The sequence below is a fragment of the Melanostigma gelatinosum genome (assembly GCF_949748355.1).
Source record: "Melanostigma gelatinosum genome assembly, chromosome: 3".
Classification (NCBI taxonomy): Eukaryota; Metazoa; Chordata; class Actinopteri; order Perciformes; family Zoarcidae; genus Melanostigma; species Melanostigma gelatinosum.
In genome coordinates, this window is record NC_136636.1 from 12,627,788 (window position 1) to 12,650,620 (window position 22,833).

At 41.8% G+C, this 22,833-nt stretch overlaps 2 protein-coding genes across 2 annotated transcripts; both read right to left on the minus strand.

Annotated features, from left to right (window-relative positions):
- Positions 1–2,472: 2,472 nt before the first annotated feature.
- Positions 2,473–4,553, minus strand: LOC306775610 (uncharacterized protein). Its single transcript, XM_079266069.1, has 4 exons — positions 4,434–4,553; positions 3,192–4,346; positions 2,877–3,094; positions 2,473–2,758 (listed from the first exon to the last, which is right to left on the minus strand). Exons 1-4 carry the CDS (start codon positions 4,524–4,526, stop codon positions 2,689–2,691), a joined length of 1,536 nt encoding a protein of 511 aa, XP_079122195.1. The 5' UTR covers positions 4,527–4,553; the 3' UTR covers positions 2,473–2,688.
- Positions 4,554–6,040: 1,487 nt separating this feature from the next.
- On the minus strand, positions 6,041–22,367 carry LOC306775367 (extended synaptotagmin-1-like). Its single transcript, XM_079265742.1, has 52 exons — positions 21,504–22,367; positions 20,566–20,607; positions 19,888–20,022; positions 19,731–19,804; positions 19,548–19,620; positions 19,291–19,380; positions 19,089–19,144; positions 18,781–18,901; positions 18,488–18,664; positions 18,196–18,278; positions 17,924–17,972; positions 17,741–17,830; positions 17,547–17,642; positions 17,009–17,080; positions 16,833–16,919; positions 16,574–16,723; positions 16,283–16,396; positions 16,008–16,184; positions 15,795–15,880; positions 15,661–15,709; positions 15,364–15,453; positions 15,182–15,277; positions 15,009–15,080; positions 14,799–14,885; positions 14,537–14,683; positions 14,116–14,222; positions 13,846–14,023; positions 13,556–13,732; positions 13,367–13,449; positions 13,039–13,087; positions 12,866–12,955; positions 12,588–12,683; positions 12,214–12,285; positions 11,699–11,785; positions 11,456–11,602; positions 11,255–11,373; positions 10,948–11,068; positions 10,768–10,862; positions 10,509–10,632; positions 10,097–10,273; positions 9,922–10,004; positions 9,429–9,477; positions 9,249–9,338; positions 8,960–9,055; positions 8,809–8,880; positions 8,630–8,716; positions 8,392–8,538; positions 8,160–8,296; positions 7,808–7,939; positions 7,573–7,675; positions 7,220–7,269; positions 6,041–6,738 (listed from the first exon to the last, which is right to left on the minus strand). Exons 1-52 carry the CDS (start codon positions 21,864–21,866, stop codon positions 6,711–6,713), a joined length of 5,472 nt encoding a protein of 1,823 aa, XP_079121868.1. The 5' UTR covers positions 21,867–22,367; the 3' UTR covers positions 6,041–6,710.
- Between the last annotated feature and the right edge of the window lie 466 nt (positions 22,368–22,833).

Sequence of the window (22,833 nt, forward strand, 5' to 3'; positions counted from 1 at the left end):
GCCAGCGACAGCTACAAACTGCACTTCTGCAGTGGCCCAAGCACTTACAACGTGAAAGGTAAGTGGCTCATTTTCAGTTTTGTGAGTGGTGGGAACTAATGGCTGAGAGGTTAGAGAGGTCAGTGGATGTGAAACTGAGAGATCAAATCCTGCCTTTCCTCTCGTCAAAGCATTCAGTAGATCTGTTGTCATTTATGTGAACAAGATCAACAAAGAACACCTCATTTTAGACCAGAGAAATGACTCAGTAAGAAAGGCTGAAAACTACAACAAAGGCAGAAGCGAAAAGATCAAATCACAGCTCCCCTGTCTTGCCAAACAAAAGCTCTATGAAACAGTGGTCTAACTTCCAGATCAAATAGCTGATGATGATAGAAAACTGGTCTGCAGACTGGAGGAGTGGTGTATCTTGAGGTCCAACACAGATAGTCAAGAAGTCAAATGGACAATTAAACAATCGTCAAGTGTGTCAGATTAGACAGCTCTGATTGATAGAAGACTGGTCTAAAGACTAGAGGTTGTGGGATTGATCATTATGTGGTGCAGTGACTTTCTAGGTCTAACAACCCCAATGAAGAGGTCAAAAACACGAGAGAATAGTTGTAAGTTGGTGTGACTTTGGTGGATTGGTTGGTTAGTCCCAGGTTAGGAAGGCGCCAAGGCCCGGATTGAGTCCTCAGCGTGAGCACACAGAGCACCAACCACCACGGAGGTGGTCAAGGGAGTATTTGAGTGTGTTTCCTCCTGGTGTGTTGGGTAAATAAAAGAGGGGGTTATGGAACAGAAAACCACAAATTTGAATGAGTTGTTTATTATTTTGGAATGTGTGGCAGACATGACCTCTCGTGACCTTCGTACATTCATACAGTAGAAGAAAAAGACATGGATGAAGCGAGTGAAGACATCGTTATCCTCACTTTTCGTCCATTAACTCTGCACTCATGTGGGGAGAAAAGCAGAGGACACAAGAATTTGCATCACATTTTCATACATGTGTACTAAACATGTTTTTTATGGCACACTATATTATGACTTTTTTACAACAAACTATACTATGGCCTTTTATTACATACTGCACGTTCTCATTGCAAACCATAGTTTTACTGTCTTGTGACACACTGATATTTGGGCAGGTGGGACCTTGCGTGGTGCCATCAGTGTCTGAATGGGTGAATGACAACATGTACTGTAAAGTGCATTGATTGGTCTGAAGACCAGAAAGCAATTATACAAATGCAAGTCTATTTACCATTACCATTGTTATTTTGTATGACATACTATAGTATGACATATTTTAAGACATTTTTATGGAATAACACGTTATGACTTTTCATCACATACATTGTGACATTTCATGACATTTTATGGTTTAACATACTATGAGTTTTCTTTATGAAAAGCTACTTTGATAGTTTCATGACATTGTTATGGCATTTGCTACTATAGTATGATATTTTTATGGCATTCTATACTAAATCTATACTCTGGCAGAGACGTCATCAAGGTGGCCCAGTTAAGTGGAGGACGCCGCCGCAAAACACTCATCTCTGGCATGATCGATGAGCCTTATGCCATTGTCGTAGACCCACCGAGAGGGTGAGTGTGTCTTTAGAGACTGGAGGGGCGGTCACATGGTAGTAGTGACGTTATAGCTACTTGTAGAAAATCACGAGAATGCAAATGAAGATTTGACATTGTGATAACAGCATAGATAAATGCAGCTTCTACATGTTCGTCATTAGAAAAATGTACTGGGCAGACTGGGGGAACCATCCCAAGATTGAAACGGCTGCTATGGACGGTACCATGAGAGAGACGCTGGTGGAGGAAAACATTCAGTGGCCAACTGGTAAAACATGCACACACACACACACACACACACACACACACACACACACACACACACACACACACACACACACACACACACACACACACACAGGTACTTCTTCTTACAAGGTTAATTTATTGGTCACAACACAGGGCTGCACCATGAAATGTAAGTTATAGTCCATTCATTCGACACACATATAGAACATATACAAATATTTAAAATAGATAATATAAAACAATATATCGTGCTTGTTTTTTTTCGAATGAAGAATGACACACAGCTTTTATAGTACACGATGCATGGAGGCTCAGACTTTCTTCTGGAAAGAGAATAATGTTTCATTTTTGCTGGAGTACTTTACAAACAAATAAAAATAAAAAATTGTACAGAAAACAAACCAACGTATTTTGTATTTTTTCCCACAACATGCTGATACTGTAATGAATACTATGACTCAGTGTGGGTTGATTTAATCATTTATTCGATAAATTGTAAATCAGATTGTGTACTGTAGACATCAAGTTCAATGTATGTATTCAAATGTCATTGTGATTCTGTAATAAGTTGAGAAACTTTATCAATCAACAAAATAATGAGGAAATCCTTCATCAAAGAAAGTTAAGCTTAATAGGTGAAGATAATACATTCTGCTAAATCATTAACTCTTAACATGTAAATGCTGTATGACACACCTCAAAACACCCCATACTGATAATATGAAAACTACAAGAGAAGAAGAGACACAGCATAAAATACGATATGTGCATTCCAGTAATTGCTTGATCTATATAATCATTAAAAACTTTTTTTTGTGTGTGAAAACATCTCTCCTCTGCTAGTTTGTATGAAAGTCTTCACTTGACGCCTTTAGCCTTCAGCTCCTCTTTGACTCTGCTCAGGTAGCCAGGATCAGGATACCCAAAACTGTGGAAGCAGAGTATGTACAGGTGTTAATGCATAACATTGTTAACATTTCAGCAGACTTGACGTCAAAAAAGAATATACATTCAAAAGACAGAAGAGATTTGGCTACTGTACGTACCACTGTGGTCCTCCTGTAATGCTGGTTTTGTGGTGAATGTCGTTCCAGGTCACTTGGTTGTCCATCCCAGATGTTCTGGATGTCCCAACAGTGAAAATGAGCTTTTGGTCGAACGCTTTCCTCAACAGTGCCAGCACTTCTCTGCCCTCTTTGTTATTTGGCAGATATGCTGCACTGTGAATACCAGAATAGCGCTTCCCAGGATTTGAATGCTTTTCCTGCAAAAGGAAAATGAGAAGTAAAAATAACTTACAACCATATTAGAAATAAACTAATTGACAAAATGTCTCAAAATATTTAAATGAAGGCATTTACCGTCTGTATTCCACCTGGAATATCATAGTTGATTTGTATAGCGCCGCAGCCTGAGAATCCAGGGAGGGATGACGGACAATTATAGCTCGTCATGGTTCCAGCCGGCTGGTCTCCTTCTATCAGACCAAAGACATCTTTGCAAACAGGACATATGTCTCCCATGCTGTTCCTTGCTTTCGCCAGGCAGTCTTCACAAAACTCATGTTTACAGTTAAGCCGTTTCTTGTTGGTGAATTTGTCCATGCATATAGGACAGTTTTCGTCTTCTGCTGAGTCTCCTGCTGTTGCCCCCCCTCCTGTGGCTGCTTCAGTGTTGTATCCACGTTGTCCATACAACCCAGGTCCACCGGAGGCTCCCTCTGACTGCAAGCCAGTCAACCCAAAGGCACCACGTTGTTGGGTGAAGCTCAGAGGTGATGTGGTAATCTTCTGGTACAGCTGAAGAAGAGCTCTGACAGCGTGGCTCTCCATTGACGCGTTCCCTCCAGATTTTTTGGAGCAGGCTTTGACTTCGACTTTGCCCTGACGTGTGTACGATTCTTTAAAGTCCACACCAAACTTAGCTTTGATCTTAGCTACTTGTTCTTCATAGGAAGTAGTTACCAGCTTCCACTGGCGCTCCTCCATGGTGAGTCCAGCATTGACAAGAGGGTCTTTGATGCTCATGCCAATGTTCGGTGATGTGTCTTGAGACGCCCATGTAGACTCTCCAAAACAAGTGCTGGTATTTGTTGTGGCGGTTAAGGACTTTCTGATGGCATCTTGACTTTGTCTTGGCCCACATACGGTCATTTCTTCAGAGGACACAGTCAGCAAAAGCTTGTTGTCCTTTCTCTGGATGATAGTCACTGTGTCCTTCCACTCTTCTGGATTCACTTCCTTGAGAGGAATGATTGAGACGTCTGATTTACCCAAGTCCTTCTGGACAAGGCTTGTGAACTCAGAGAGAGCTTTTTGTGGGTCTCCATCTTTCTGGTCTCCTTGAAATGTCACATTAACTTCTGCCATGATTTTAACTCCATTCTCTTTCTCTATACGTTTAATTTCCTCCTTGTAGATGTGGTTCACGTACCAGAAATGGTTCACAGAACAAGTGCACGGCTCCGCTCCTGCTGCAGAAGCTGCACTAGGCTGCACCATAGGTTGCACCTTCTCCTGAAGAAAATACAATGACCTAACTTAGTAAAAAGCCTTCATTCTCAATGCAATTCATTTCCTGCAGATTCACTACACAGTACATACATTATCTTGCTCTGACACAGATGAAGGAGGAAGCTTTGCTGAAGCTTCCTCTGGTGCTTGTGTCTTAACCTTTAGCGGTGTAGAAACAGACATTATTCTGAATGTTTTTCCATCTCTTCCCATCAGTTGTTGTCCACTTAGTTTCTGAAGCTCACTCAGGGCTTAAAAAGAAGACAAACACAAAATTAATATATTTCCCAAAAAATTGAAGACAATAACATATATATATATATAAAAATTGAAGAAAATAACATATATACATATTTAATTTGTAACTTTCCTACTATACCTGGAGCGGGTTTAAGACGTATCACAGCACTCCCATCTTCTGAGACATTTAACACTTTGCAGTCTCCACGGTATTTGTTGTTTTTGTTGTTGGCCCAATTTACTGTTACTGATCAAGACAGTAGGTCTGGTTTGAAAATAACTTTCTCTCGAGAATTGTAAAAATAGTAAATAGAAAAGTGAAGGACACCACTGTCAACAGAAAAAAAGCCAATTGATTACTTTTTTTGTCATATTTAGTTTGTGCATGTTCAGCGTATGACACGGAGGTCATGTTATTTATATGGTATTAAAGGTAATGTGTTTTTGATGACCTAGTTGTAATGCAATATGTTCATTGAATGGAATATGACTATTTTTTACAGTCACTATAAATATTCACACAAAAATACCACAGCTCCCAAACAGTTGTCTTTCAAACGTATTTTCTTTTTGTTCAACATTAGTTTGCTGTACTGACGTCCATGGCCTCCTCTTGGTCATTGCCTGAGTCTTCTTCCTTGAACACAGAGCAAATTACATGAACAGATGATTGATGGGTTCGACGTTCGCCTTCAATTTAGTATTTCCTAAATTTGTCACAAACTTTACATCAACTTCTTGAACATACGTACAGCACCTAAAGTATGAATTGTGTGACGCATATGAGTTCACCTCGCTCTCGGCTTAACACGCAGCTTCTTTCTGATTAATGAAAGCGAAAGTATCGCAGCTCCGCGAGACGAGAAGAGTGACTCGACACCAGAGCCATAGAAAAAAAAGGTATGGCTTTTTTTATTTATTTCATATATTTTAAGAAGTTCATAACAAATCTATAAAGGTCTTTAATACAATCTAGCACAGAGAATATAGTGTCTCAGTTGGTCTGAATCAGATGTCAACCATTGAGGCTGCATATCTAAAAGTGTGGGACAAATAAACGCACCTATCCACTCGATCTACCTACATATCTGCATTCAACACAACTGACAGTTCAGTAAAAAACATTAAAAACATGAATACACTTTTAAAGAAATTGAAGTTATATAGCCGGATGGATATTTATTCTTAATCGCTGTCTCCTACATTTTAAGTTTCTCTATATCATTTTCCTTTTAAATTCATTTTCTATATTCAGTTATCGTGGCAAGATCTTTTCACCTAAGTATACCCACAGTATATCTGTCATATAGATATAGAAGTCATCCACTATCACAGCAGATTCATTTGCTCGATCAAACAATTTAACAAAGAAGGGTTAAAAATATAAACGGTAAAAGACTTGGTATTAAATGTATTAAAAACAATTAATACAACTGTTCCACAAAAACAAAAAAGTGAGGTGTGCAAAATCTCTTTATTTTTGTCATACCATCTTTCAACAAACAGCATTGGCGCTGATCCAAAATCTTTGCAAATATACACAAAATCAAACATATAATTGTGACGGAGGTGTAACTAATACATGTCTTGTAAAAAACAAAATCGTATAAAAATGATTTTCAAAAGCAATTTCAAACACAAACATAACAAGGTGCTGTGAAACATAGAATAACTTCAATGTAAGCCTGTCATAAAACAGAACCCAAAAAACTGCACTTCAGACAAGATACTCTCAGATCTAAAACATTCTTGCACCAAGAAAAACAAACAAAACAACAAAATATGACTTCATTCTTTGTTCATCCTTCACTTGCTCCACTCAATCCTGAAACGATTATCTCTTCATATTGTAAAGCAACCTTCATTCAATACGAACCTTCCCTCTGTCCTTGTCAACTTCGCTACATCAGATAACTTATCTAATCGATGTATGTGAATATACTGTGCAGGCCAATTCTATACTATATGGTAACACATGGAGAGCCGGGTGAATGCAGGTAAAGCTGCCACGGTACTGTGGTACTGTATGCAGAGGTGGGAAGGAGAAGGCATCATTGTGAGCTGCAGCAGTGGCACAGGTTGAGTGGTGACATCATCGTTGTACTTTGACACTAGTGAGCAGAACGACTATTCAGCTTCATCTTTCAGGGTGAACCTGGAATAAATAGAGGAACAAAGACAAATGAAAACGGACTATGAATTAAATCATCAGCAATCAATTAATTTCATGGTCATCGTGTAACAATGAAAAAGAAGAAGATGGGTGCACAGTAAAGAGATACTCGACAGAAACGTCTTGAATTTCTCCTGCGTTATAACCAAGTTCTCTGGTATCCCTACGTACTATACACTCAATATGTTACAAAGCATCACAGTGCCTTCAAAATAACCTGACTACACTGCTTTGTCCTCCTCAAAGCTCCACAGGAGGCATTGTACTGAGCCACTTTGGTGAAACATTGTTCAACTGAGCATATAGGGCCAGCCGACAAGGGCTTTATGGAGTAGTTCACGCGTTGTCATTAATCCAAGCTGACCACAGCCCCTGTCCTCTTTAAGTGAGGAAACTATGCATTTGTTTGCAGCCAGTCAATCAGAGTATCACTTTAACAAACTTGCACACAGAATCTGCTCACCATTCTGTGACACCAGAAATCAGGTCAACCTGGGCCAACTCGATCTGCACCTAAATAATAGGAATGACACGTCAACATCAAGCTGTACATACATCCGTGTTGTCATATTTGCAGTATTTCTGCATCTATTCGGTGCACTTCAGAGTGAAAGAATTTTAAAAAATAAGGAACACACTTCAAAACAGTTAAAAATCACAAAGCAGCCGAGCATTAGTGCACAGCTTGGCCACATCTGTATAAGTGTGGATTTAACAAAATGATCTCAATGTGTGCTGTGGAGGAGGCACATACGGTACGACACTCTTTGGATACCCTGATGGTCACTTGTTAGCCTTTAGAAGTCTCAGACTGACCTGTCCAATAATGTCGCGGCTCCTGAAGGAGGCCGAGTTGTTCTTCACTGATACAATGAGGCGTTTGAACCTCGTCTCATCCAGAGACAGATCATACTCAAACCTTAAAAAAAACAAAAAAAACACGACAAAGATGATTCAATGTGAACACTAACAAAGCTCTTAGGAGATTGATTTAAAAAAAAAAACAGCACAGGAATGTAATGATAATACAATTACCTAATTATTTAATTACCTCTCATTGTATTCTGGGTTGAGGTCTCTTTTCTTCACGGCTGTCTTCCTCTTGGTGGCCTTGCTTTTGTCTGGCAGCAGCACGAGGGACACATAGCTGTCTACTCCGTCCTTACTTTGAGACAACAGACCTCTGCACACAGAAAGAGAACGCATATCTTAAATAACTGTGTTTGCCTCTTTGCAAACTAGAGCTGTAATCCACAATGTCCGCCACTGTTTGTTAAGAGGGAGGTTCATAGACCTTCTCCAATGTTACTATAAACATAAATGAATATCTGGGAAATAAACTTGATATAAAGCCTGAATTGGAAAAACCGACCGACTAAAACACACTATTTGAGGAAGCACACCTGCAGGCATGGACGATGACGATGAGATGTCTCTGCTGCGAGGCGTAAGAAAGAGACAACTTCACCTGCCCAGATCCACAGGCAGCACACGGCAGAGTCCCTGCACTGATCATATCCACCATTTTGGAATGTAGAACCTATTGAACAGGAAGAACAAGTGTCATTGTTAATGTATTGTTATGTATTACTATACACGTGTGTGTGTGTGTGTGTGGGCAGATGAGTTTGTCACCTTGAGATCAGCCCTCAGCAGGATCTGACTCTCAGGTGCGGCTCCATCCAGATGGAACCACTGGTCCAGGACCAGTTGTGGCTCTGCAAGCAGCTCCTTCACAGGAATCACCAGTGATCCCATTGGCTGGTCCCAACCACTGGACAACTGCAATGCAAGAAAGAAAGGGACTTAAAAAAATCACGACATTAGTGCTGTGAAATGTGAGATGCAGAGTAAATGTAAATAAATGTCTTGCCTTTACTACAAGCATCTGATGTTTCGGGTCGTGGACCAGGAAGTAGAAACACTCATTCCACTGAGGATTGGTGCTGCGCTCACACAGCTGAAAAGATGATGAAAATATGTGATAGAGTTGTTACAAAAACAATGCATCTATCAGACTGACAATAGAGCAACGTGCATCAAAAGGCTCACTTTGGTTTTGTAGGTTGTTTCACCCAAAACAAGTTCAGCTCCTGCTTTGGGTTCCTTTCCACTCTTCTTCAACTATCAACGGAGAGAGAGGCATTCAAGTTGTATCATATGAGAAATCATTTAGTATGTAAATAAACTAGAGGGGACTTACAGGTAATGAATGTGCTCTCTCCAAGTGGACAAAAAGTAGAGCAGCGGAGGGGACAGCTTTGTTTTGATAAGACTGGAGAGATTGAAGCTGCAGCACCTGTGACATGGAGCAAAGCCAGGAAGGACGTAGATGATTATTTTGCAACGTGCAATGTGTCCTGCGTGTTGCAATGTGACAAGATAGCATTATCTAGGAGGCTGCCTTGCGATGGACACTTAAATAGTGCTTGTTTAAAGAGTATCAGATTAAACAGTGGGTGATAGGGCGGTAAACACAAGTAAGAACCGACCTGGTCAAGTCTGACTGAATTTGATACTGTAGGAACCCATTCCAGAATCAAGTGGACCCGACCAGACTTCACATCATTCAGAGTGTACCACTACAACAGAGAGAGAGTCATTTATAGAAACAGGGCAACACCATTGATGTAAGCAAATGACACAGAACAGATCATGAGTTATTGACGAACCTGATCTGTGTACTGGGATCTGATGACCTCATTTAGCTTAACACTGAATCTGTGAACATGAAAACAGGCAAATGATTAACAAGATGGCTTACGTGCAGAAACAAAGATTCCCTATGTTGACGTTATGGTGTATATTGATAGAACTTAATGAAAACTGAAGAACATGAATAAACCCCCTGGATTAATAAAGATCATTTCCAGGTATTTGTAAATACCCCTCCTGTAAATATGTCATAAGATATATATATATATATATATATAACATATATACATAATATAAATCCACCCACATCAAATATTAAGTCTATGTTGATGATTGGCAGCTGCTGGACCCCACTGTGAATGGCGATTGCCTTTCAGTGCAAAATGATGTAAAGTCAGAGGCGTATCGCTGTAATAATTCTTATCATGCAGATCAGTGCACTCAGTATTCTACACTTCTTATCTTAAGCACTTATATAAGTGACTGATTAACCAACAATAAGACACATACCTTCCAAGGAAGTCATCAGCATCTAAATCCTTATCAAATGCTTCAAACTTGATCTCCTGAACGCTGCGCCCACTCAAAACCAGCTGTTAAAAACAAAACACATTTTTGTCCAAAATACTGTCCATGCATTGAAATCCAGACAATATGCAAAGCTTAAACTGAGAATACTTCATACCTCATACATTTCCTTCCATGTTGGGTTCAGATTCTCCTTGATGACATGACTTTTAAATGTGACTCCCCCGATGTTGATCTTGACATAGGGGTCGCTCTTGCCCTTCACCATGCCCCCCATCAGGTTATCCTTGGCAACCAGATGCTGGGCCTCCAGCAGGTGAATCCTCAGCAGCCCCTGCAGGAAGAAGACTGTAAATGTTACAAAGCATAAGGCGAATCACTGAACACACAACATAGTAGCTTGGTCATGTGACTCTACTGTATACATGTTAAAGAGCAACCCAGATGGCTGCACCTTGCTGTACACTGCGAACAGAAGTGTTTTCTTATTGTTTCAAATAATACAATCATACAAAATAATCTAAAACAAATACAAGAGTTCCACTCGGCTAATCAAGGCACGAACCCACCTCTTCACCAAAGTCCTGGCTGGGGGTTGTGTGTGGTCGAAGAACTTGTGTGACCTCTGCTGGCCCCAGGGTGTCAGTGGGAAGACGAGTCACTGTGGCTTGAGCAAGGTTGCCTAAACCAGTGCTACACAGACACGGTGCAGAAATGAAAACATGTTTCTTATTAGGTCCATTATAAATATTATATTTATGGATCTTTGACCCAACATTTCAGGGTAAAAGATTCATATTTTCTTATTTGCTGTGACGTGGAGCTCACCCCGCTGTTTGCATCTTCAGCGGTTCATAGTCTTCTTCAACTGCCGGGTCTGACTGTGTGGGATGCTCTTCTGGATCTGTTGCCTCCTCCACCAGCTGAGCACAATCACATGAAGGTTATGAAGGTGTAAATAGACTGGTTAAACATGATAACAACTGACTATAATGCGCTATGACTCACTGCAGCAGCAGCAGGGAATGTATCAAGCGCAGTGTGAATGGCAGCTGGTGCAGCATCTTCTGCGGAGGCCGCAGCATCTTCGTCTTCAGAGTATTTAAACGGGCTGGACACTGCAATCGATCTGAAAATACCCACCGCTGTTACAAAACACCACAGCCAGACTCCTGACTAACAACGGAGAATATTAGCTTTTATAGGAGCATATTCGCTTGTACATCTGACCGAAAGCCACGCACTACATTTTTTATTTCATGTTTATGTCTGAAGAGTTTTATGTGTATTATTAAACCAGGCACACAACACTCACTCATCTTTTGTCAGCTCTGAGCTTTTCTTGTCCTCACTGGCTGTGGAAATAACCGTGTCGTCCTTCTTTGAACCAGTCGCAGAAGGCTGTGGAGCCTCAGTCATCCTTGAGCTCAGGACCTGTCAACACCACATTTGCTGTTGGCTATTCTGTGTATCCATGACAACGGTAACAATGCCCTGTGTGTGTGTCCTCTCTTACCTTGAGTTCAGCCCTCAGTAAGATCTCACTTTCAGGTAAGGCGCCATCCAGAGGCATCCACTGGTCCAGGACCAGCTGTGGTTCAGAGAGCAGCTCTCTCACAGGGACTACAATAGATCCCATTGGCTGGTCCCATGCGCTCGACAACTACAGAGATAAGGCCGGATGAATAATGCCGGTCAGAGCGGGAGATGTTCCTGACACTCGCAGCGGTCTTTAGCTACTTTTGTAGAGTATACTCACTTTTATTATGAGCATATCCTCTCTAGGGTTGCGAACCAGGAAGTGGAACGCCTCATCCCACTGAGGTGATCTGGAGCGATCACATACCTTCAGATTAAAAAAGAAAAGAAAAAGAGGAGGGGTAAGTTGGGCAAGGGGTTGTTCTTTGTTTATACAGTTATTGTAATCTGATTAAGTTGTTACTTCTCTTCTTCTCTTGCCACTGGTATTTTAAACAGCCTCATAAAGGTATTGACAAGTATTACTGTCAAGCCGTGTGTCTTTTTCAATACCACCAGTGGGGGACGGCAATGTCTACATTTTTCAAACTTTAAACATAGTACCCTTTAGTCAGCTATCCCATAAAATGTTGAACTATTTGCCAACAAACTAGTTAGTTTTCTTGGAAATTATGATGGGGACTTCATAATGACATTTTATCAATTAATGATTGACAGAAATATTCATTAGTTGCAGTCTATGCTGGTACAGCAAAAGTGTGAGTTTGTTTAATGTCTTTATCATCAGTCTCATACCTTGGTTTTGTAGGTTGTTTTACCAAAAACAAGCTCGGCTCCAGCCTTGGGCTCCTTTCCACTTTTCTTAAACTGAACACAGAAAAACATACATGTGACATTATGTGAGTAGTTTGTATTCTCTCCCTGTAATTACGGCAACAACCGTTAGAGTCAACTTCCCTTTTAAAAAGATGAAACATTCCTGAATAATTGCATCACATAGTCCAACAACAGTGACTTTTTAATCCAGTGAAGACAAAAACATTATCCTAAAGAGGAGTTTTTCACTTCATGCCAATAGAGCATCTGTTCATCAACATGTGCTTTCCAAATGGCTGTGCATCTATAACTCTGTTATAGTGTTCTTCAGTACTAAATTACAAGGGACTCACAGGCAACGAGTGTGCTCTGTCAACATAAACAAAGAGCAGGGCTGCAGAGGGAACAGTCTTGTCCTGGTAAGACTGGAGAGACTGCACATGCATCACCTGCAGCAGAGAAACACATGAAAAATACATTCAAATGACTCAGAACTGATGTGCATGGTGAAATGAACAGGGTGTCATTATGGAATAGAACTGATGTGGGAAGAACAGGCAACACAATGGACAATGATGATAGATATATGCGTGAATAAGGGGATAAAACAAATAATAAAAACTGCACTAACTTGGTCCAGGGTGTCATTATGCGACACTGCTGGTACCCACTCCAGTATCAGGCGAACACGTCCAGACTTCACGTCATTTAGGGTGTACCACTGAAACAGAGAGGGACACTTCCTGAATTAAAGCCATTGATGACACCGCAGCAATGACTAAGATACTGTAAGGCAATACGGACCTGGTCTGTGTACTGGGAACGGATGATGTCTGCCACACTGATTTTGTATCTGCTCAGAATGAAAACATTTTTTTGCAAAAGAATGTGAAAATGAAGTCAGACACTTTAATTGCACTAAAATGTTAAATCTAAATTACAAATATTTTTCCAATGCTGTGAAAGGTTTGTTTACATAAGAAATGGTAGTAAACACGGAAGAAATAAAACTAGGATGGCTTGATAAACACCAAATGCTGATTTCTCAATAATTCAAACCAGACAGAAATATACCTGTAATTTATGCTTATGGTGAAATAACTACAGTTTGAGCATCCACATTAGCCCTTACCTGCCCAGGAAGTCATCTTTGTCCATGTCTTTGTCATACAGCTCTACTTGCACCTCTTGTCCTGCCTGAGGCCTCAGCACCACCTTAGAAAAACACAAGAGTTAAAACAGTTAATTGAATAAAAAAGTTGTATCATTGCAATCCTATTTGAAATCATGCTCAGAGCAGATCAGGTCATTTCATACACACCTCATACATCTCATTCCAGACTGGGTTGAGATTCTCCTTGATCACATTACTCTTAAACGCAACTCCTCCAACATTGATCTTGGCATAAGGGTCACTCTTGCCCTTCACCATACCACCCATCTTGTTATCTTTGGCAACCAGATGTTGGGCCTCCAACAGGATGATTCTCAGCAGCCCCTACAGGAAGGGATGATGAAACTGTATATTGCTAGTTTTTTCGTATTAAATGTGATTGCGTCATGCCGTGGTGCATGTATCTGCTCCTGTAGATCACTATTTTGTGATAGTACCTCACTGGCAAAGCTGAGGTCTGGGGAAGTATGAGGAGGTTGTACTATTGCAGGGCTTGGTAGTTCTTCCACCTTCTCTTCAGTCACAACAGCTGCGGTTTCCTTTACGTCAACATCTTCATGTAAGGTCACTGAGGAGGCAATAGTCTCCACACGAGGAACGTCCACTGAACTTGACCTAAAACCCAAAGAGTAGCAGTAAAACAAAAATGTAAGTGATGAAAGGGCCAATGGAAAGTATGGACAGACTTTTTAAGTTAACTATTTCACCTAAGCACTGTGTCTATTTCCTGTTTTCTCTGAGCCGGGGAAGGGTCTGATGCTGAAGAGACAATGGCCTTATCAGTGGTACCCGGACATTTGCTGGGAATCAGCATCTGCAGTTGAGTCAAAATTATTGTTATTATAATTTTGATTGTATATATCAATATCAGTAGAAGTACAAAATGAACGAACTGCCTCAAAAGCCTCATGACAAAGAAATAAAAGATACAGACATATAAATAAGAAAGAAGCAACAAGAACATGATCCAGATAGTTACACAGAGTAAAAATTAAATATAGAAAATACAGAGAAAAATAAATGAGAGAAAGGGACTTAAAGTGATAAAGAGATAGAGATAAAGAAACCTAATGGACATTTACAAAATATTTAAAATAATTCAAATAGAGAAAATGACAGGGCAACTACCTTGAGTTCAGCCTTCAGAAGAACCTGACTCTCAGGTGAGGCTCCATCCAAATGGAACCACTGGTCCAGGACCAGCTCTGGTTCAGAGAGCAGCTCTCTGATAGGAACCACCAGGGAACCAATGGGCAAGGTCCAGCTGTGGGAGAGCTGGAGAAACACGATGCAGGGTGTTAGCATAGGTATTTATATATCCCACTCTATTTACATCGTATGACCGACACTCTTTCTGTTCCACTTTGATTGTGCACTGTAGTGAGTGTACCTTAGCAACAAGAATATCTTTTCTGGGGTCTCGAACCAAGAAGCAGAATGCTTCATTCCACTGAGGTGATGTGGTACGATCACACACCTACAGAGACGCAAGAGACAGTTAATATTACTGACAGATCTCATGGCAAATCTTACAATCTTACAAAAGTACCTTAAAACAAAGTAATATCAATTCCAAGCAAAATGAAGTTTGCAGTCTTACTGTTGTTTTGCGGGACATTTCTCCAAGAGTAACCTCTGCTCCCACTTTTGGCTCCTTACCGCTCTTCTTAACCTGTAGAGAGACAAACAGGCAATAACAATAGAAGCATGCGTATTCTGAACAATAACTGCATATCCTGACATCACCCTTAACATCAGTAGAAAAAGACTCACTGGTAAGCCATCCGCTTGCCCCATGAAGACAAACAGTAGGCCTGCTGAGGGAACCGCCTTATTTTGGTAGGACTGCCTGGAATAGAACTGAAGGACCTGTAGACACAGAAAGAACCAGTGCGTATGGATCAACTTTACCAGCAAATGGCCCATCGATCCATGTCTAGTCTGGGAATACCAACCTGGTCCAATCTGTCTGACTCTGAGGCTGCCATTACCCATTCCAGTATCAGGTGAACTCGACCAGACTTCACATCACTGAGCGGGTACCACTGAGAGAAGAATTGAAAACATTTGAACACAGGAAAAAGGTTACAGATGTATATCGAGTGGATTACGGGTCTTATCAAAGTGAGTTGGAGACCTGTGCACCAACGGGAGTTGGACCCATGATATGGCAGGCTTTCATGTTCGCTTATTCTGACCCGCACTCTTTGAGGCTAAACATGCAGCACTGTGTCTGGAAAGGAAGATCCCACCTGATCAGTGAACTGTGAATTGATGATGTCCTTCAGACTGATCTTCAGCCTGCATGTTGGGATATGTGAGATTAGAATGTATCTCTAAAGCCATAGATTTTATTTCACAATATGATTATTTATAGCTCTTTTACCTGCCCATGAAGTCATCCTTCATGTCCATGTCTTTATCAAACACCTCCATGTGCAGGTCTTGGCCAGGCAGCTGGGTGAGAATCACCTGAGGGGTGAATAAATGTTGCAAATGTAAAAGGACTGAAACCAATTTACAAATGCATGTGAACTTCGGCCACTTTTTCTTTTCAACAAAACTGTTAACTTTCAATAAATAACCATGTGCTATTTACCTCATACATCTCATTCCACGTGGGGTTAAGATTACTCTTGATAACCTGACTTGTGAATGTTTCGCCCCCGATGTTAATCTTGACATAGGGGTCACTCTTGCCTTTTACCAAGCCTCCCATTAGGTTATCTTTCGGAATAAGGTTCTGTCCTGCCAATAGGTGAATTCTAAGCAGTCCCTGAAAAAACAATTGCAAAGACATTAGAATAAGCATGTGCGCAATTTCAGAAAACACAACCCTAAAGTCAAAATCACAAGTGTAATGTCCTCCATTACCTCTGTGGCAAAGCTAGGATGAGGGGAGGTCTGCTGGGGCAGCTGTCTGGACATTCCACACTCCAGATTAGATGACACATCAGATGGGATACGTTCCTCATCTAACCACAGGACCTATGTTACAAAAGAAAAGAGAAGAGACTGCTAAAATACACAGTTGGGACACCATTATACATTATATCATATTCTATGATTAATAACCTCCAATATTGTGCTTGTTTATGTTACTCTTTGGTCATTAATTGGTCTAATGCAGTGAAGCATTAGTGAATAGGTCTTGTTGCTATTTACCCTGAGAACTGTTTTGATATAGATGCGACTGGCAGATCCAGAGTTGTCCAACTGGAACCACTGGTCCAGAGACAGATTAGAATTGGACAGCAGGCGGGACAACGGGATGGTCAGACTGCCCAATGTCTGCACACGGTCAGCGTCCTTCACCTGGTTTATTTAACATGGAGGAAAGCCAAAATAAGACCAAAAGAAGTTTGGCTATCAGAACACCAAACACAAAGTTCAGTGCAGAGAAGCTAATCTGCTCAGCTGTTACCTGAATGTCTATGTCCTGCTTGCGAGGATCCTGGATGAAGAAGGTAAAAGCTTCCTCCCACTCTGGATTAACGGTTGTGTAGCAAGTCTGAAGACAAGAATAAAGTGTGCGTATAAAATAGAAATAAATGAAACGCAATCGATAGTATTGTAATGTTTTTTTTCCAATAGATATACCTTGCTCTCTCTGGTGATGTCCTGCACAGACAACTGCACCATGGGATTGGGCTCTTTATTTCCCTTCTTCATCTAAAAGATACACAGTTAAGACAAATATGAACAGACAGCAAGGCATGTGAACAACGGCATACCGTAACCAAGAGCAGAGCAATAAATAGACTTTATCCTACACCCTGACAACGCGTGGTTGATGTGATTAATAGTGTGCACAGGATTACCATAGCAACAGCACAAATAACTGACAAGAAGTACCACACAGCATGGTACAATCAGGAAGTATAAGCCTGTATCGACAGAAACCACAAAGACGGAGTTTCATTCCAAAGATTCTGTCACTACTGTTCCCTTTTGTATGTGAATCGACACAGTAGGAAGTGAGCGCTTAACAGCCTTGGACAAAGTTAGCCACACTGACATGGAGGGCACGGCAACAACTTTGTGGAATGTCATGACAGCTGCCAGTTACAGCTCTGCCCCAGTTTAACCACACACAGGAAGCAGCTCTGCGCAGAGAGGGAAGAGCTATTTGACTCACAGGAAGTGCCTCAGCCTTGTCCAGATATACAACCAAGATGGCTGAGGAAGGTGGGTTGGCAGTCTTACTGGCGATGCTTTCATTCCTCTTTAGGATCTGAGGGAGAATTGCAAACAGGTGATTCTAGAGTACAAGGGATTTGTGTTAATGCATCGGAGCAATGCATTAGTTGAATGAGTGCGAGTGAGTCAAACCTGCTCTAGTCGATCGGTGCTGGGCAGCAAGGCCAACCACTCCAGTTTGAAATGAACCCGTCCCGACGGAGTTTCTTTCAAAGTGAACCACTGGCAAGACAGCCACAGGCATACGTTAACAATTCAAAAAAATAAAAAATGCTAATTCAAACTGTGACGGAGACGATAATAGCCGTTACTTACATCATTGACGACTATGGATTTCTTCACGATGCCCAAATCCAATTTGGTCCTATATGGAAGGAGTGTAAGACACAAAAAAAAGAAGAACATGTATCGCTAAAAACAACAAGGATTACAGCATAGAAAGCAGGTGGTGGAACTCTAAAAGTACAGAGACATGCTTCATAAAGAGGTGGTGTACTTTTTCCAACTGGCCAGGAAAGATGACAAGTGAAAGGTGGCAATGCTAAATTGAACGTCGGCACACAAGAGACATGAATATGCATATGTACCTGCCCAGGAAATCATCCTGGTCTGTGTCTTTGTCATATACCTCCACCTCCAACTCTTGACCAGGCACTTCATGGACTATAACCTGATGTACCAGACACACACAAGGACATGAAGACTGACAGAGGGATTTGTATGGAAGCTGGCTGCGCCCTCATGCGACCATGAATGAGAATGAGCATTCCTAGCGCTGTCAGTCGAATCCCTCCGAACAAAGTGAAATGATACACGATTGAGTCCGTGCAATGGTGACACAAATATGAAGCTTTCCATTAAACCTTTCATTCTCTTTACCTCATAAATCTCTTCCCACTTGGGAGAGTCTGTGTTGTCAATGTGTTTGGAGGTGAAGGTCTGAGGGCCAACCCTCAATATGGCATAGGGGTCAGACAAGCCAGCCATAACCCCTTTCACGTAGCTGTCCTGGGCTGCTAGATTCTGTGCCTCCAGTAGGTAGATGCGTACCACACCCTTAGAAATAAAAAGGGGGGGGGGGGGGGACCAAGATGTAATGTACTGGTGTTGATGAGATGTGGAAATGATATAATAGTCATCCTCTATCTGTTGGTGCATTTTTAGGCTTTTACCCTGGGCAAAGGAGAGCGTAGTTCGGCCACAAGCAGGTCTGGAACCAGGGGGACAACCAGGCGGTTGGGCAGCACCAAGAAGGAGGCAATGGCGTCCATAATCATGCTGTCAGACATGACACTGAGACAAAGAAACAGCATTTTAATGGAAATGTACTGCTGTATTGACTTTATCACCTACTATTCACCGTGTAGTAAAACATCAATACAAATATTGTGAAGTTGGGTGTATTATAAGGTTGTGGCTATAAAACCAATGTGTAAACCAATGGAAGTTGAAATGAAATGAAATTTTCAGCATGACTCACTTCAGTCCAGGGATGTCCAGCAAATTAGTCATTCCAGTCCAATTGATGTCTAGTTTCTGGTAAGAGACAACACAGAGGAATGTGCTGGATATAGCAAATCAATCAGGACAGATGTGAAATCAATAGCATGAGAAGCATACGAGACTCTATCGAGCTACGCGATGTTCACAGGACAAAAAGAGGTGAACGTAGATGGACGTACAGGCCGCTGGATGAAAAACATGGTGACCGCACCCACTATGGGCACATCTCCAATCAGGGGCTCCAAAATCACCCGCATCATCCCATGTAGCTGAGGACAGAGGAGCACGACAGATGTTTGTGGAAAAACATGGATAAACGCTGACAGAGTGGCACTTTGTCTGTATAATTCGGTTATCCACTTAGACAGGCAACATCTTTGTAGTAATGACTGTGATTCAACCGAATAAAACTGTTAACCTTGAAGAGAAAACTGACCTGTATTCCTTTGACTCCAGCTTTGCAGAAGTATCTCTTCACCTCAACGTCGATCTCTACATTGCCAACATAGCTGAGGATACAATGAAGAACAAAATGTCATCGACAGTAGGGACTTTTAAAAAGGTGTGGTACCAAGGTGATGGTGTTCCCGAACCCAAGGAACAATCGATAAACACTCACCTAATATACAGATCTAGCAGGACTTGTCCTTTGTCATTCTCCGTGTGTGCTTTGATCCCGACAACCTTCATGGCCTGCAGCAATAAAAACAGCATGCATCATTTGTGTGAATCTTTACAGCAGTGTCATATTATACTTGAGCTATCAATGGCATTACCTTGTTTCCCATATCCACTTTTGTAAAGCTGAGGGTTTGGAGGTGGGCACTTGAGGCTCGGATAGATGGAGCAATGGTTTCCACCAGCAGCTTCTCAAGGTATTGGCCAACAAATGGCCACACCTGCTGCAGCACCTAGGCAGGCCAACAAGGACGTGGTTATTATAAGCTGCTCTTATCGGTAAGACGCATACCATGATATGCACTGTACATCCCTGCAACCAGAGACTACTTCTTTAAGAAAACTTTGGCATTAAGCCACACTGAAAAAACGGTCTTCCAAATGCCACAGCTTCCAGTTTGTGTGCTGTGAAAAACAACAAAAAAAAAACAGAGTTGGTTTCAGCCTCGCATAAGTGGAGAGTGAGTCATCAGCTGCCTGCTCCTGGCAGGGATGCAGCCTGAGCAACAAGTTTTTGTGTGCTCGCGGGTTTCCTGGGGGGAGGACAATGGCTGTAGTTTTATTAAGTTTGTGGGCTGGGAAGCTCCTCCTTCCTGTGAGCTAGCCTGTAAAATGAAATGGAAATGTTGAGAGGGTTTGCCTGGCACTGGGCCTGCTGTCTGCAGAACAGCTGAACAGACAGACGTGTGTTTGCTGTGGGGCTTAACAAAGGAGGAAATAGTGTCTTTGTATAAACAGTGAAAACATGAAGCTAAATAGGGAAACTGATCTTTTACCTTATTCAGCCACTCAACCTTCTCAACATCTGGAAAGCTGACCTGAAGGAAATAAAGACAATGAGTGCACATACTTAAATTATGCATGGGGCCCGCTAAACAGACAACAGGATAGGGAAATGATTCAGTCGTAGCTTATTCAGTTCAGGAAATGTCATCAATAGCACCGTTGGTATTATCCCAGTGCTTTTTGCACCGGGTTTTAGACTGTATAACTATTACCAAAAGAAAAAAGAAAAGCAGATAAGTGCAGCAACTCGCAAGATAACGTTGAATGGCACAGCTTGCTGTTGTGTGTGTGGTTTATCTTTCACGAGGGACAAAACTTTTGTAAAATGAGTGTGCAAACTCAAGAAAATCCGAACACGTGGCCACAGACGGCTCCTTTTTAAAAATACTTTAATGAGGCGTATAGGCATGCGGTCTTGTTATGCAAGCTGAACTGAAATCACTCAACGAAAACAAGTATCCACAGGAACCTTATTTGGGTGTGGCCAGATGCTCTGCGTCAAAACAGGCCCATGTGGGTTTCAGCGTTTCCATTTTGGGTACATACTCATGTAGCTACAACTTCAAAATAAAAGCTATTATTCTTCATGCACAACTTCCTGCCACCTTTAGTTCATTGGTTTGAGTGTTGTTCCTGTTTTGGTTGTTGCAATTGCATCATTATACTGTCAAACAAGTTTAGTCTAGAAAGCAGAATCTGGCAACTGTCTGGCATGGCAGCAATAATTGGGGGAACAAAGCACTTAATTTAGCCGAAAGGGACGTTTGCACACCTGGTTGCGTGTTTCATTTAACTGCATATTTTATCGGTACCCATATCTTAATGTTGTAATATTACGAGTTTAGGGTCACTGCTGCGTTTTGTCTTGCTATACGTAATTTAGGATTATTCTAGGTCAGCATGGGTCAGTTGTAGGGTCTTTCCTTACCCACGCCGGGAGGCCTCGCTTGCTTTTGGACACTGTCGTGGACGTGTACTCCTCCTCGTTGTTGAGCAGCTGCATGGCTGACCTCAGGCGGCTCTCCTTGGCTTCTCGGGCATGTTTCCATCCCGTGTAGACCATCATCCCGAACACCAACAGGCTGGTGCTGACCCGGTAGTAACCGGCCAGGTAGACGGGTAGCAAAGCGCCCAGACATTTCCCGAACGTCCAGAGCACCGCGACCGCACTTATCCCTTTCGGCTTGGGACCGCCCGCCTCCACGACGCTCAGCGCTTTCTTCTCCGGGTCGCCTGTGCTCGCGCACTCGGCGCTCTTGGCCTCACTCGGCTCTGATTTGTCACTTTGCATTCTGGTATCCTCTAGAAAACGATAACTAATGTGTTCCCGTTGGATACTTGCAATATTTAAGAGTTTAACAAAAAAAAAGGATTTAACGGTTTAAGTTACTAGTCTAACGCCACAGTCAGTTAGCGCCAGTTTGAACTAAACGCACCGCTGTACGCCGCTTGTAACGTTACCGTTAGTTCACCGTCGGTCCGTGTCGCATCTTGAATACTTTATCGTTTAATTGGAGCAGTTTTAACTGACGAAGCACGGGTCCAGAAAAAGTGTCAGAGAATGTCTTCCCCCCTCACACAGTCCCGTTATCTGGATGAAACCACGCCCACTCTCTGAGGCAAGGAAACTGCATCTTTGACTCTTTCGCTACTGCGGAAAAACACTCGTCCAATTTGTCGTCATTACTGCAGCATTACGTTACCGAAAAGCGAGAGTCTCCACTTACATCTTAAACTGTACCAGTGGGACAATGCATAATATATCAAATACGTCACTTCTTCCTGTCAAGTCGTTCACCCACCAGCACCCCAGGGCAATGGTCGTTCTGCTGCTCCAGTCTATTTTAAAAACAGCCGAGTGGACATTCTCCTCGATCCCTTTGATCCGGTGAGACCGCACAAGCACCAGGCCACGATTCCCATGGTACACAAACACCACACACTCCACTGTTTAAAGAGCAACACGGATATGAGGCTACTGGAGAAGCAAAGGGTATTATATCCAAGTGTACACAGTGTGACTCCACCCAAACAACTCCAGCAATGGGATGTAAACACGAGCATTTTACCCGAGTATATGCAAGTAAATGTGAACTGAAGAGGGCAGCTGTAAAAAAATAAAAAAATTGAAATAAAAAAAAATTAAAACAAAGTGACAGATAACACAAGAGTCATTGTTGAGTTGCTGTTATTATTTTTGTAAATTTACACCTGAGGAATCCACAACAATGTCAACACAAACTGCTTCCAAAATCCTC

What these genes read in the sequence shown, in the direction of transcription:
- LOC306775610 (XM_079266069.1), bottom strand. Translation starts at nt 4,526, where the DNA reads ATGTCTGTTTCTACACCGCTAAAGGTTAAGACACAAGCACCAGAGGAA. An exon ending in TTCCAGGTGGAATACAGACG is followed by an intron (nt 3,095 to 3,191) that starts GTAAATGCCTTC and finishes TTCCTTTTGCAG; the next exon opens with GAAAAGCATTCAAATCCTGG. An exon ending in ATTACAGGAGGACCACAGTG is followed by an intron (nt 2,759 to 2,876) that starts GTACGTACAGTA and finishes CTGCTTCCACAG; the next exon opens with TTTTGGGTATCCTGATCCTG.
- LOC306775367 (XM_079265742.1), bottom strand. Translation starts at nt 21,866, where the DNA reads ATGCAAAGTGACAAATCAGAGCCGAGTGAGGCCAAGAGCGCCGAGTGC. An exon ending in AAGTGGATATGGGAAACAAG is followed by an intron (nt 19,805 to 19,887) that starts GTAATGCCATTG and finishes TTATTGCTGCAG; the next exon opens with GCCATGAAGGTTGTCGGGAT. An exon ending in GGCAAGCGGATGGCTTACCA is followed by an intron (nt 15,081 to 15,181) that starts GTGAGTCTTTTT and finishes GTCTCTCTACAG; the next exon opens with GTTAAGAAGAGCGGTAAGGA.